The 14,706-nt window shown below is 40.7% G+C and overlaps 1 protein-coding gene across 6 annotated transcripts in view; it reads left to right on the top strand.

The window, feature by feature from the left end:
- Positions 1-14,706, top strand: part of WDFY3 (WD repeat and FYVE domain containing 3) — a 363,148-nt gene that overhangs the window by 143,982 nt on the left and 204,460 nt on the right. For all 6 annotated transcript variants that reach the window (XM_089670537.1, XM_089670536.1, XM_089670541.1 and 3 more), the window contains 3 exons: positions 1,869-2,035; positions 3,470-3,937; positions 14,464-14,565. In XM_089670537.1, the coding sequence (XP_089526663.1) occupies positions 1,869-2,035; positions 3,470-3,937; positions 14,464-14,565 (737 nt within the window). The remainder of the gene's footprint in view (positions 1-1,868; positions 2,036-3,469; positions 3,938-14,463; positions 14,566-14,706) is intronic.

The following is a 14,706-nucleotide window of genomic DNA, read 5'->3' as shown; positions in this document are numbered from 1 at the left end:
AATTCTAGCAGCATAAGGATTAAAAATAGTCAATGTTGACTGAGAGGGTGGGGTTCCACTTTAACTGAAGATGTTCCTACAGAGATTTAAATGACACATTTACATGTATTCTTACATTGTTGTAACCATATAGTGAAAACATTTTAAAATAGAAATATGGTGTCAAGTTGATCCCCCTTAGGGTGTGTTCACACCAACTGTATTTTCTTGTGTGATCTTATAAAAAAAAGCAGTTCTTCTTAAGACTGAACTCCAGGATTAAAAAAAGCTGAAAGACATTTATATGAAAAGCTGAATCTGTAATTCTGTTTACCTGACAGCACAGCCAGGTTTGTGCCTATGTTGGTCTTTTGTATGCTTTGAAAAGGGGTTTTGCATTCCCATACAAGTCTATGGGAATTTAAGAAAATCCTTTTAATCAAGTCAAATACAGGCTAGAAGAAGGTGAGCTCTAATGCATGTGTCAGTGTATTCTGAATGATTTCAAAAGTGTGCTAGTCTTATGCCATGGACACAATCCCAAAGCCTAGTCTGCACAGCCCCTTATGCACTCCCTGAGATCTCTCTGCAAACTACACTGCAGTTGAGCAATATAAACTGGTCTAGAAGCTACCCATCTGTGAAGGAGCCACACCACATTGATGAGATTAACTCGCTTCTCTCTCATCCTGTCGGCATCTCTCTTATGATCAATTGTGCAATGCAGCAAATTTTACTTGTGATGACTGTCCTTCTACTGTTTGTGTTTTATAGGTCTGACTGTAGTTCAGCTTTAAAGTTCAATGTGTATAAATGGTTCTTTGACATATTTTATACAGAATTCTGTTGTGCATCAGCAAAATGTATTCTTGTTTCATTTTTTTTTTTTTTTTTTGCTCTATTGACATGCATTTTCCCCTTCATGTCAATTGTATGGGATTATTCAGAATGCATGTAAATAGTGTCTATAACAGGTCTAAAAAGCATCCAAAAGAAATGTAGGTTAACAAGTAATGCATTTTTCAATGTGGTGTTAAAGTGGTTGCATGGAGGTAAAAAACTTCTGTGTGCCGCAGCCCCCCTAATACTTATGAGCCCCATCGTGATCAAGTGAAGAGCACAAGAGCCTTGGCTCTCCGGGGATCCTCCCTCCTCATTGGTTGAGACAGCAGCCAGAGCAATTGGCTCTGGCTGCTGTCAGTTATAGCCAGAAAGCCAATGAGAGAGAGGGGGTGGGGCCGAGCCGAGTTTTTGTTTGCATCCACACGCAGAGCAGAGGCTCGGGAGCAAGCCTACTTAGGTGCCCCCATAGCACGCTGCTTGCTCTGGGGGCACTAGGTAGGAGGAAGGGACCAATGCACAGAGCATGTAAGTATGACTTGTTTGTTATTTAAAAGAAAATTAATTAATATAACTTTAACTTTGCTATAGGTCTTGTACACATTGGCTTTTTTTCACTGTAGGTTTGTATTTTTAATGTTTGCTGCATTTTGCATTTATAGAGCATGTAGTGGTGGGAGCAAAGTACTTGGCCTTGAGAATCAAAACCCATACCTCACAGTCAGTGAACATTTAAAACTACAAATGTTGAGCAAATTAAATGCTGTATTTAAAGTATGCTATAGTCTCAAATATTATTTTGAGAGATCGCTAACCTTGCGTACTATTTTTTCAATCAAATTGTTTTATAAAGTTACTGTTTAAATGTCGGAAGCACAGACATTTGAACATGTTTGTGTAGACTGAAAAGTATGACTATAAACGTGTATGTATATTTTCCCCAGGCGCCATATGTCTTTCATTGCTGATCAGTAATATTATGATCTATATTTAGCTAGAATTGGATGCATACAGCACTAAGGAAAAATGTAATGTTGTCTTCCCTGTAGGCTAGAGCAAGCTAAAGAGAACGAATCCAAAGATGCGTTGAAAGACTTGGTTAACCTAATTACTTCTTTAACAACATATGGTGTCAATGAACTGAAACCAGCTGGTTTAACTACAGGGGCACCTTTTTTATTGCCAGGCTTTACTGTCCCGCAGCCTGCCGGAAAAGGTAAGTTGCTTTCCATTCGAGGTACATTTACATTTTATCCAAATTATAAAAGCCTTGCATTTTGTACTACGGAAATAACTTTGAGCTACGTGGAAACCTGGTGCCAAGTTGATAATGGATAAAAGTACAATTAGAGATGTGTTTATGAAGAGGCAAAAGCTGTACTGCATAGTGTAATGTTCATACTAATTTCCCTTACATCTCACTTTGGTGGGTTTTTTTCTTCATTGATAGTCATCCAGTTTCTGCTATTTTCTACATTTTAGACTTTTTGTTTAAAGAGGAACTTTAAAATGTTTTGTGTTTTTTTTTTTTTTTTTTTTTAATTTAAAGTCAGCAGCTATTAAATACTGTAGCTGCTGACTTTTAAAAATCAGGCACTTACCAGTCCATGGACTCCAACGCTTTCTTCCAGCAGCAGATTCTTCTCACTGCTGTTGGTCCCTAATGCTGTCATCTTGACTTGGGTAGTCAGTTGTGACTTCCTTATGAATCGCAGCCAGCTCCCTACTGCACATGCACAAGATCACGTGGCCCAGAGGGACTGGTCCTGCAGTCTCCTCGGACGTGTGGTGTGCCCCAGGAAGTTGCAGGTGAGGAGGGGATGGGATGAGCATCCTCATCACCTAGGACAAGTTGGAAAACGTTTGTCAATCAGGGGATGCAGCTGCTAATCAGTGCTGGGTCCAGCTGTCAGAATACAATGTCCCAGCGAGGAGTATTGCTCCACTACATCTGTGGTCAGCTTTAGTCCTCATGCACACTTGATGTTTTGATAATGCTGGTAACGTTAGCTGTGTAAATTCACGTTAAAAACCTGAGTTTTTCAGCTTTTTTTTGCATTCACGTTTAGCGGCGTTTTATCCGCCTTTTGGGTTTTTAGCGTTTTTTTTTTCTTGTTTTTTTTTTTTTTTTTAAAACCCGTCCAAAAACACCGGTTTGCAGCGTTTTGCCACCTTTTTTTTTCTTTTTTCGTTTTTCAGCGTTAGTGTTTTTACAGCTAAAAAACTCCTCTAGAATCCCACTAGTCCTGATGTTTTTTTGCAGCCAAAAAATGTTGATTACAGTCTGTGTGTACTTGGACACAGGATAACATGCTAGGGGGTTTACTGGCTGTAGAAAAAACGGCAAAAGCCAAAAACAGCTGTAAAAAGGTCAAGTGTGCATGAGGGCTTAGATGTGCATGAGGGCTCAGTAAAAAAGTTGGTTGACTTCAATATCCATCTGGCAGATGAGTAGCAGGTTAGAATTGTGTATGTATTGAAGTAACAAAAATAAGGGACCAGGTAGCAACAATAAAAGACATAATGAATTTTTTTTGTGGCCTGCATATACCAAATGTTCATCTTAGTATGAAGCAGTTCAGTCTTAAATGTTTCCAAACTAGAATTTTTCTTATCAAGGTTTTGAGGTTACTTGTTTGTTTGGTTGCAGGTTTGAGTGTGAGGAATATCCAAGCCTTCTCAGTTCTACAAAATGCATTTCTTAAAGCAAAGACCTGCTACCTTGCACAGATTATACTGGATGCCATCACCAATATTTATATGTCAGACAATGCCAATTACTTTATCCTGGAGCCTCAGCATACACTTTCCCAATTTGCAGAGAAGATTACCAAGTTGCCTGATGTGCAGGTGAAATACTTTGAGATGCTCGAATTTTTGGTATTCAGCTTGAACTATATTCCTTGCAAAGAATTGATCAGTGTCAGCATTCTTTTAAAGTCCAACACTTCGTTCTCCTGCAGTATCATAGCTACTAAGACACTTCTTAAGTTTATAAGACACCATCACATCTTTAAAGATGTTTTCAAAGAAGTGGGACTTCTGGAGGTAATGGTCAACCTTTTACACAAATATGCTGCTGTACTGAAAGACCCAGCCCAAGCCTACATCGATCAAGGTAGGACTTTGCCCAATTGTTTTCTTTTGTTTTTTGTTTTTTATTTTGTTTGATATTTTGTTATACCTTTTTAAAGTGTACCTGTGACAAGACATCAACATTAAAGTTTAATATTTGAGAAACCCTGCGCAAGGGGGAGATTGGGGTCTGTAGGCTTTTGCTAGCAACTAACACAAGTGAGTGTGGTAATAAATCAATTAGGATGCTGCGCTGCCACTCCTAAAACTGTGAAAAAATTGTTAGAGTGATAAGTGAGGTATATGAATCCCACTTTAAAATATGCATACTTAAATAAGTGTATCGTGCTACAATACACCGCCCTCCTCGATGAATAAATGTGTAGTCACAGCTCTAAAAATGAACATAAATAACAATATGTGTTCCGGGCTACAATGCACCTCTCTCCTCAATGGGGATACCTAAACAATACTTTATGATGTATTGTGTTACAATGCACCTCCCTCTTCAATGAGAATACCAGTACAATACTCTTTGATAAATATAATACTCTGTGAAAAAAACATAAATCATATAATGAAAATGCCTATAAAACAAAAATGTAAATATTGAAGGGACTACAAAACGCCTTCCCCTGTTGCAACACACTTTTGTGCTGAAAAGGTCAATATATAGCCATCCAATAAATGTTTCTGTTCATTTTTATAAAGTCCCGGTACTACAAAACACCTTCCATATCTTAAATACAATGGTGACTTGGTGATATAGCTGGTGACCGTAGCAGGTAATTTGTGATTCGTGCTAACTCTCCTGCTCCCCCTCCAGAACTTCACTCACCACAGTGTATTGACCCCCTATGCACTCAAAAAGCGCTTCTGGGTGTTTTCCTTCCTCAAGCCCCTGCAATGGATTAGCCTCCTGTGAGCCGCTAAGATGATTATCAACTCTATTAGGATCCTCCCGACAGAAGGAGACCTTCCAATATACAGATGATCACTTGTCCTCCTCCATCACAGAGATATGCAGTAGGAATAATCAAAGGGAAACTAGCATAACGTTATACTATTTTATTTGGGTAAAATCACATAAAATTGCACTTACATCATTTCCATGTAGATGGCACTTTAAAACAATGTATCCTGAAATGCCATTGTGCTGCACATTCACCCTCATACGAACCAGCAGTGATGCAATTATCCCAACGCATTTTGTCATAGTGACATCATCAGGAGCGGTGCCATATTGCCCCACTTGATTCTATATATACCATCTGGTAACCTAGCAGTGCTTAGCATTTCCTGGCAGGCGCCATAATGTAGTGATCCGAACTTTAGAAGCTCCTATGTTCACTGTTTGGATCAGCAGGCCATGTTAGTCCTGATCAGTGTATCTTAATTAACAAAACTGTAGTATGATGTAAACACAGTGTCCTCCTGTTTTCCATATATATGAAATCATATGGGAAGAAAGCAAATGTTCAAAGAATTTGCTAAAATATGATCCTATATTCAGGTAGTGAGCCATATTACTGGAATCCTGATCCGTGCTCTTTACAATATAATATTGGCATGATTAATCTCCTATTTGCCACATCTACATAATAACGTTATGCTGGAAAAAAATTTAAAAAGGGATTGGTTTAAATTAATAATTCCTTGACCTATTAGTTATTTAAGTAAAGGGCCATAGTACTATAGCCCTGTAGTGTGGACTGATACCAAATCTATCTTCTATACAGTGAAGTCCATATATATTTGGACACAGGCACAATTTTAGTTTTTTTTTCAGGTATTTACCAAAACATATTCAAGCTATAGTCCTATAATGGAGATGGGCTGAAAGTGCACACTCTCAGGTTTAATTTGAGGGCATGAACATCCACATTGGAGGTAGGGTTTAGGAATTACAGCTCTTAAAAGTAGCCATCGCCCCCCTTTTTCAAGGGACCAAAAGTAATTCGACAATTGAATCAAAAGCTGTTTTATGGCCAGATGTGGGCTACCCCTTCATTATTTCTTCATCAATTAAGCAGGTAAAAGGTCTGGAGTTGATTCTAAGTGTGGTGTTTGCATTTGGAATCCATTGCTGTGAACCTACATCATGCGTTCAAAGGAGCTGTCCAAGCAAGTGAAACAGGCCATTGTAAGGCTTCAGAAATGAAACCAATCCTTCAGAGAGATAGCAGCAACATTAGGAGTAGCCAAATCAACAGTTTGGAACATTCAGAGGAAAGGAGAATGCACTGATGAGCTCAGCAACATAAAAAGGCATGTACGACCACAGAAGACAACACTGGTGGATGATCGCAGGATCCTCTCTATGGTAAAGAAAAACCCATTCACAACATCCAGACAAGGGAAGGACACTCTCCAGGAGGTGGGCATATCATTGTCAAAGTCTACAATCAAGAGAAGACTTTCACCACAAGGTGCAAACCATTCATAAGCCTGAAGAATAGAAAAGCCAGATTAGACTTTGCCAAAAAACATCTAAAAAAGCCAGACCAGTTCTGGAAAAGCATTCTTTGGACGGATGAAACTAAGATTAACCTGTACCAGAATCACGGGAAGAAAAAAGTATGGAGAAGGCTTGAAACAGCTCATGATCCAAATCACACAACGTCATCTGTACAACATGGTGAAGACAGTGTGATGGCATGGGCATGCATGGCTTCCAGTGACACTGGGTCATTGGTGTTTATTGATGTGACAGAAGCAGCTGGATTAATTATGCAGTGTTTAGAGAGATACTGTCAGTCCAGATTCAGAAAAATGAGGCAAAGTTGATTGGACGGCGTTTCACAGTACAGATGAACAATGATCCAAAACGCACTGCAAAAGCAACCCAGAAGCTTTTGAAGGAAAAGAAGTGGAATATTCTGCAATGGCCGAGTAAATCACCTGATCTCAACCCAACTGAGCGTGCATTTCACTTGCTGAAGGCAAAACTGCTAACTGTATATCAAAGCTCCTCAAAACGGGATTGATGTTACTTAAACACAGTGTGAGATATATCCTCCTCAATTTCTATCCTATGTACCAAATAGATGATGATTATATTGTAAAATGCCATGTCATAATGCATAAAAATACACTTATTTGATCAGGTATACAGACAAAACCTTGAAATAAAATCTATATTGGTTTATAATTAGAAATAAAACAATTGATTTCTATATCTATATTAAGGCCTCCTGGTGCTAGAGACTCCATTTCATGTATCCATTTGGTTTCATTCTGAGAGATCAAAATGTTTTTTTTTTTTTTTTTTTTTAAAGTGGGATTCATATACTCACCACTCTATTTTTTCACAGTTTTAGGAGTGACGGCGCTGCATCCTAATTGATTTATCAATATTAAAGTTTTTATAAACCTTTACATACAGTGGGGCAAAAAAGTATTTAGTCAGCCACCAATTGTGCAAGTTCTCCCACTGAAAAAGATGAGAGAGGCCTGTAATTGGCATCATAGGTAGACCTCAACTATGAGAGGCAAAATGAGAAAAAAAATCCAGACAATCACATTGGCTGATTTGGAAAGAATTTATTTGCAAATTATGGTGGAAAATAAGTATTTGGTCAATATGAAAAGTTCATCTCAATACTTTGTTATATATCCTTTGTTGGCAATGACAGAGGTCAGACGTTTCCTGGAAGTCTTCACAAGGTTGGCACACACTGTTGCTGGTATGTTGGCCCATTCCTCCATGCAGATCTCCTCTAGAGCAGTGATGTTTTGGGGCTTTCGCTGGGCAACACGGACTTTCAACTCCCTCCAAAGGTTTTCTATGGGGTTGAGATCTGGAGACTGGCTAGGCCACTCCAGGACCTTGAAATGCTTCTTACGAAGCCACTCCTTCGTTGCCCGGGCGGTATGTTTGGGATCATCGTCATGTTGAAAGACCCAGCCACGTTTCATCTTCAATGCCCTTGCTGATGGAAGGAGGTTTGCATTCAAAATCTCACGATACATGGCCCCATTCATTCTGTCCTGTACATGGATCAGTCGTCCTGGTCCCTTTGTGGAGAAACAGCCCCAAAGCATGATGTTGCCACCCCCATGCTTCACAGTAGGTATGGTGTTCTTTGGATGCAACTCAGCATTCTCTCTCCTCCAAACACGATGAATTGTGTTTCTACCAACAGTTCTATTTTGGTTTCATCTGACCATATGACATTCTCCCAGTCCTCTTCTGGATCATCCAAATGCTCTCTAGCAAACTTCAGACGGGCCCGGACGTGTACTGGCTTAAGCAGGGGGACACATCTGGCACTGCAGGATCTGAGCCCCTGGTGGCGTAGTGAGTTACTGATGGTAGCCTTTGTTACGTTGGTCCCAGCTCTCTGCAGGTCATTCACTAGGTCCCCCCGTGTGGTCCTGGGATTTTTGCTCACCGTTCTTGTGATCATTTTGACCCCACGAGGTGAGATCTTGCGTGGAGCCCCAGATCGAGGGAGATTATCAGTGGTCTTGTATGTCTTCCATTTTCTAATTATTGCTCCCACAGTTGATTTGTTCACACCAAGCTGCTTGCCTATTGCAGATTCAGTCTTCCCAGCCTGGTGCAGGTCTACAATTTTGTTTCTGCTGTCCTTCGACAGATCTTTGGTCTTCACCATAGTGGAGTTTGGAGTGTCACTGTTGTAGGTTGTGGACAGGTGTCTTTTATACTGATAACAAGTTCAAACAGGTGCCATTGATACAGGTAATGAGTGCAGGACAGAGGAGCCTCTTAAAGAAGAAGGTACAGGTCTGTGAGAGCCAGAAATCTTGCTTGTTTGTAGGTGACCAAATACTTATTTTCCACCATAATTTGCAAATAAATTCTTTCCAAATCAGCCAATGTGATTGTCTGGATTTGTTTTCTCATTTTGTCTCTCGTAGTTGAGGTCTACCTATGATGCCAATTACAGGCCTCTCTCATCTTTTTAAGTGGGAGAACTTGCACAATTGGTGACTGACTAAATACTTTTTTGCCCCACTGTATACCCAGTGAAGTGACTAGCCCCAGGTGATACACAGAGATGGAGCAACTACTCCTACATAAGTTGTACTTGTCTATCTGCAGTCTTCTTTTCTCTACAACTGTTCAAAGTCCAGAATTTAGCTTGTTTGAGAGTTCAGAAAAAGGGGGCAGAGAGCTGAAATTATACATTGCAGATCCCAGAGAGGAGGGAAGAGAAACAACCCCCTCCACACACCTCCTGGAACAGAACTGAAGCTGTCAATTTGCTGGAGGTGCCTCCCTGTCACCTTTTTAACTCTGTTTCAGGAAAACTTGTCAGAAATGACTCATTCAAATAGAGGACTGAGGCAGCAGAGAGAAAGGACACTTAGTGCTCCTAATTGAGACAAGTACACACTATATAGGTATATGCTTTGTTCATATTCCTTGTCTGAAGTTTACAACCACTTTGAGCTACATATTCTTAAAGAACAGTATAGGAGCTTTAATACAGGCCACCCTAACCTCTATAGCAGTTTTACACATGAAGTTATTCATTTTCAACGGTCCCAGCAAAAACTCTAAATTCTGGTCAAAGGGCTCATGCACACAGATGTTTGCAGGCGCAATAGAGCTTTAGAATAAAACTCGCCATTGAACCACATCTAGGGAACTCCAGGTGCCATGTAAAGGTGGGCCATATATGGCTGTGAATGCTTGTACTCTTGTAAATGTTGATGTTCTTTAGCTCCAGCATTTACCTGCGCATGTGCATGTAATGTATTTTCAAAACAAGTTCAGGAAAATATGCCATATGCACTTTATTGGGTAAACTCCTATAAAATAGCATCACAAGGTACACGAGTACAAGCTTGTACAGCAATGCACATCCTTGGCCAGCTGTATGCATCACCTGCATCCTCTTAGGCATAGGAAAATGCCAGGATTTTACTTTATGTACCCAAAGAACGCCCTTTTATGACTTTAAGGCAGCAATAGGATCATACATATATTGAAAGAGTAATTTTGGTTAAAGTTTTTTAGCAACCTTATTACATACACATTTCCATTGTAATATTAAATACATGATTTCTAAAAAGAATATTGCTCTGATAGTATTCTTACAAGAGAACTCTTAATACAAGAATATGAAACCACACAGAAAAGAGAGGAAAAAAAACATTGATCCATTTCGATCATTACACATTCTATATCTTCCTCAAGGAGCATGAGCGACAAAGGACTTTAAAAGCAAAAGAGAGGATGACTTCCAAGATGAGAGGCTGGACACCATGTTCCGAGCAGGCCAATATATGGAACAAATAGAATTTCACTGGGTAATTGATGTAACAACTCAAGAAAATAGAGTGGTAAATTTGAGATATTCATTTCTCCAAGGAATGGAATCATGTCAAATTCCATGAAACAAAGACCAAAGTGGCACGTACGTCTTGGTCTTCCTACTCACAGGCTGTCTGTGCTTCACTCTGATGATTTGTCTTACGTGCCACTTTGGTCTTTGTTCCATGGGATTTGACATACTTCCATCCTAGATTGTAAGCTCGAAAGAGCAGAGCCCTTGACCCCCTCGTGTTTTGTTTTGTTACTGTATTGTCTCATGTTCTGTCCCCCACTATAATGTACAGTGCTGAGTAAACCTTTTAGCGCTATATAAATACTGTATAATAATAATAATCCCTTGGAGAAATATCTCATATTTACCACTCTTATTTACTTGAGTTTTTACATCCATTACCGAGTGAAATTCTATTTGTTCCATACATTGGCCTGCTCAAGACACGTCCCATTGGGAGGATGTTCTGGTGCCCCTCTGTCAGTCCTTGTTGTTTGGTGACTTACATCTGACCACTCTTGCCCTCTTGGATGATGCATCCCGCCAGAACATGGTGTCCAGCCTCTCACCTTGGAAGTTATCCTCTTATGTAATAAAGTTGATAAAAATCTTTTTTAACCAAATGTCTCTTTCAATATATGTATGATCCTATTGCTGCACTAAAGTCCCACTGCGGGTTCTTTGGGTACATGTATTCATATAGGGGTGAGCATCCAGATACTCAACCCTTTTGGTTAGTATTCTACTCTAGAGCTTGTCTGTGCCTGCAGACATCAAGGGCTGGCTGCTTGCCAAGATCCTGTTCTCGTCGAAAACCCCCACTGCCATGATTGTGAACTTTAAAATAAACTCTCTATGTATCTATAAGTACTGTTGAGAAGTTTTCAAAGTGCTTTTACTGCTCGTTCTAATCTGTAAATACTTCAGTGTGCATGACCTTTGCACAGGCCCATGTCTTGTGATCACAGAGTTTGCAGGATTTTTAAACACAATTGGTAGCTTGGTGTGGCCTGAAAATTGTATTTAATGATGTAAACTATGCAGAGGGACTTGGTGCTCTCTACATTGCTATGGCTGAAACCTTCAGTTTTAGGACCTATTGTACACTAGTCAGCATAAAGCTACATAAATCAAACATTAAAAATTTTATGAATGGTTGAATGAATGACTCATTCAGGGCTGAGATGTAAATTACATCAATGTGTAATCAGTGGCGTAAACACTGCTGATTACATGTGGATTTTTAAACTCAACTCTGAGCAGCAGGGGTGTCCAGTGGAGTATATGTGCGCTGTCTGATTTTAAACATTGGCACAAATGTTATCGCATTAACCATTTTTGTATTTTATCCATATTTCATCTTGCCTGGTCTCTTGTTCAGTACTGGAGGGATGTGATGAGGTGGTGTTACCATCTAAGAGAAGTAATAAAATCATCCCCTAACAGGAAGTTCTCTGTAGGAATGATTTTAATTTTCTGCCAGGAGCCAGGAGTTTAATAAAACCGTTTTATCCACCCCAGTTTTTCCTCTCTTCTGCTCTTTTATCAACTATAGTGGGGAAAATAATTATTTGATCCCATGCAGATTTAAGTTTGTCCTCTTACAAAGAAACAAATGGTCTATAATTTTTATCATAGGTGTATTTTAAATGATAGAGGCAGAAAAACAACCAAAAATCCAGAAAAAAACATGATACAAATGTTATAAATTGAGTTTCAGTTCAGTGAGTAAAATAAGTATCTTTTACGTTCATTGACAGACACAGCTGATTCTTCTATATCCATAACCAAACATGGTTTTATAGCCCCACCTACAGGAGTAGGACACTAGGCAGAAAAAAAGAACTTGGTACCTTCTCTGGGCATAAACCCCCCTCTCTGCTATAGGCTTCCAGTCATTCTGCCTAGTGTCTTCAAGAGTATGGACGTGATTTTTTTGCTGGGACTTGTGGACCCATGGCTTTTGTCTTTTTATTTTTCCCTGGTGTATTTTCCTGCAGAGATTTTCTATCAACAGTTGGGCTGGGCGACGGGCTGGATAATCTAGATCCAGTGGTCATCCCAATCTGGCCAGCAAGCATGCACAGACCACCAGCTCGGTTGGCCGTGACAAAGCCACATCCTGGACTGGGGCGGCTAGCGAGTTAAACATCTCGCAGGGACACACATGACCGGGTGCCTATAGTCTGTTTCGCAGCAGTGGTACCCAGGCTGACAACCCCCCTCCCCTACCTCGGTGGAAAGGAGAATCTATCATGGTAGTCTTACCCGCACGCTCTGCATGGATTGGTACGTAGATACCTCCCCCAGCGGGATGCTGTGTGGGCGTGGGTATTCCCTGGGGTGGTTGGTCCCTACGTATTCGGTTGTGCAACAACGGCGCCAGCACATGTTTAAATTGCCCTTTTCATGACGGTCACGTGGGCAGAGAAGGGGGCAATCCTGCCTCCCTGCCCAGCCTGGATGATGTTACTGAACACCCCCCCCCCCCCCCCCCAAGGTGCTCGCACCATGCGGTTGGGCAGCCTGCTGCTTTAGGCCAGGAATTTGCGACCTAGCCAAGCAGTGATCCACCATCTTAACTGTGAGCACCTGCATAGGTCATTCCGCTTGCGTTTTCCTGAGGCTGGGGCGGATATATGACGGGCCAGGGTCCTCCCGAGACCTGGCGCACTTCCCTGTGGTACCCTGTGCACTCGCTTCTGTGGGAATTGCAATTTGTGCTGTCAGCTCTCAGTAGCTGCCTTTTGAGAGCATTTGGGATATTCCTTTTCTTCCGCTTTCACAGGAAGTTGCTTTCCTAGTTGCTGTCACCTTGGCCTGGTTGGTCTCGGAGTTGACGATTATGTCAACGTATGCCATTAAGGGGCTGGAACTTCCCTTCCTTTGGACGGCTCATTCCCCTTGGCTGTTTGTGCCTTCTGGGTGTTCTGACATCAGACAGCTGTTTCTTAAAATTGCTTAGCGACTACCTGGTTGGCTGTGTTTCTGTTTACCAAGTTCTCTAGCGTTGAAGTGTTGGCATCTACTGATGCTAGTTTTGGCTGCAAGGTTTTGTGGACATCTGTTTTTAGGACTGTTGGCCATCCCTTGGGTGCTTTTGGCATTTTGGTTTGCCCACCCCTCATTGTGGCACTGCGTGGGAATATCCCTGTTTGGTTATGGATAGAGTAGAATCAGCTGTGTCCGTTAATGAACGTAAGAGAAAACAGGATTTTTCGTTACTCACCACAACATCCCTTTCTCTGAGTTCATTGTCTGGCACAGAACCCAACACTCTATGGAGTTTTCTCTGTTGACCATGCTTGTGACTGAGTGGAAGCCTATAGCAGAGAGGGGGTTTTATGCCCAGAGAGGACTGCTCATAGGAGGTGCCGAGGTTTTTTTTTTTTTTTTTCTGCCCAGTGTCCTACTCCTGTAAGTGGGGCTATAAAACCTTGTTTGGTTATGGATACAGAAGAATCAGCTGTGCCCGTCAATTAACTCAGAGAAAGGAATTTTACAGTGAGTAACACAAAATCCCGTTATTTGATCCCCAAGCAAAACATGACTTAGTACTTGGTGGAGAAACCATTGTTGGCAAGCACAGAGGTAAGATGTTTCTTGTAGTTGGTTACCAGGTTTGCATACATCTCAGGAGGGATTTTGGTCCACTCTTCTTTACAGATCTTCTCTAAATCCTTAAGGTTTCTTGGCTGTTGCTTGGCAACTCAAAGTTTCAGCTCCCTTCATAAATTTTCTATAGGATTAAAGTCTTGAGACTGGCTAGGCCACTCCATGACCTTAATGTGCTTCTTCTTGAGCCACTCCTTTGTTGCCTTGGCGGTATGTTTTTGGTCATTGTCATGCTAGAAGACCCATCTTCAGTGTTCTGGCTGAGGGAAGAAGGTTCTCATTCAAGATTTTACAATACAAATCATATGCCAAGTCACAACCTATTGTCCGCAACTAGAGTGGTCAAATCAGTGCGATTGCAACTTGGTCGGAGCCACACCAATTTCTAAAGTAGTACATGTACTACTTTTGGTGTGATTTGCATAGACATCTGTGTCAGATGTCTTGCAAATTGCACCTGAAATCGGCATCTCACCTGCACGATTTAAGAGTCTGCCTTGATGTGACCGGGGTGTTAGACTGAAGTCTACCTTCTAAATAATGAAAAATTTTTAACATAAAGTACTGAATATTGTCAGGATAGTATAAATTGATTTTCTGTATATTTTATATTTTGCTCCATTTTATTTGTATAAAGTTTACCTGTTTTCCACAGGTTGTACAACTGTAATACAGTCATCAGAGGACCAAAGGCAGTTGGCACTGGTGGTGATGGAAACTCTAACAGTTTTGTTGCAAGGATCAAATACCAACGCTGGTAAGTAGTCAGTCTTTTATCACTTAAATGCTATCCATTTTCAAAGGGATATTGGTGATTGTACATTTTATATATTATAATTACTAACACATAGTTTTGAGTTCCCTGCCTGGTATATACTGTTTTCCGTTTTTATTTAGT

Source organism: Staurois parvus, unplaced genomic scaffold (assembly GCF_062004578.1).
Source record: "Staurois parvus isolate SC_StPar_1 unplaced genomic scaffold, SC_StPar_1.0 ptg000091l, whole genome shotgun sequence".
Taxonomy (NCBI): Eukaryota; Metazoa; Chordata; class Amphibia; order Anura; family Ranidae; genus Staurois; species Staurois parvus.
The sequence above is the reverse complement of the archived record's forward strand: the minus strand, read 5'-3'. Positions and strand labels throughout refer to the sequence as shown.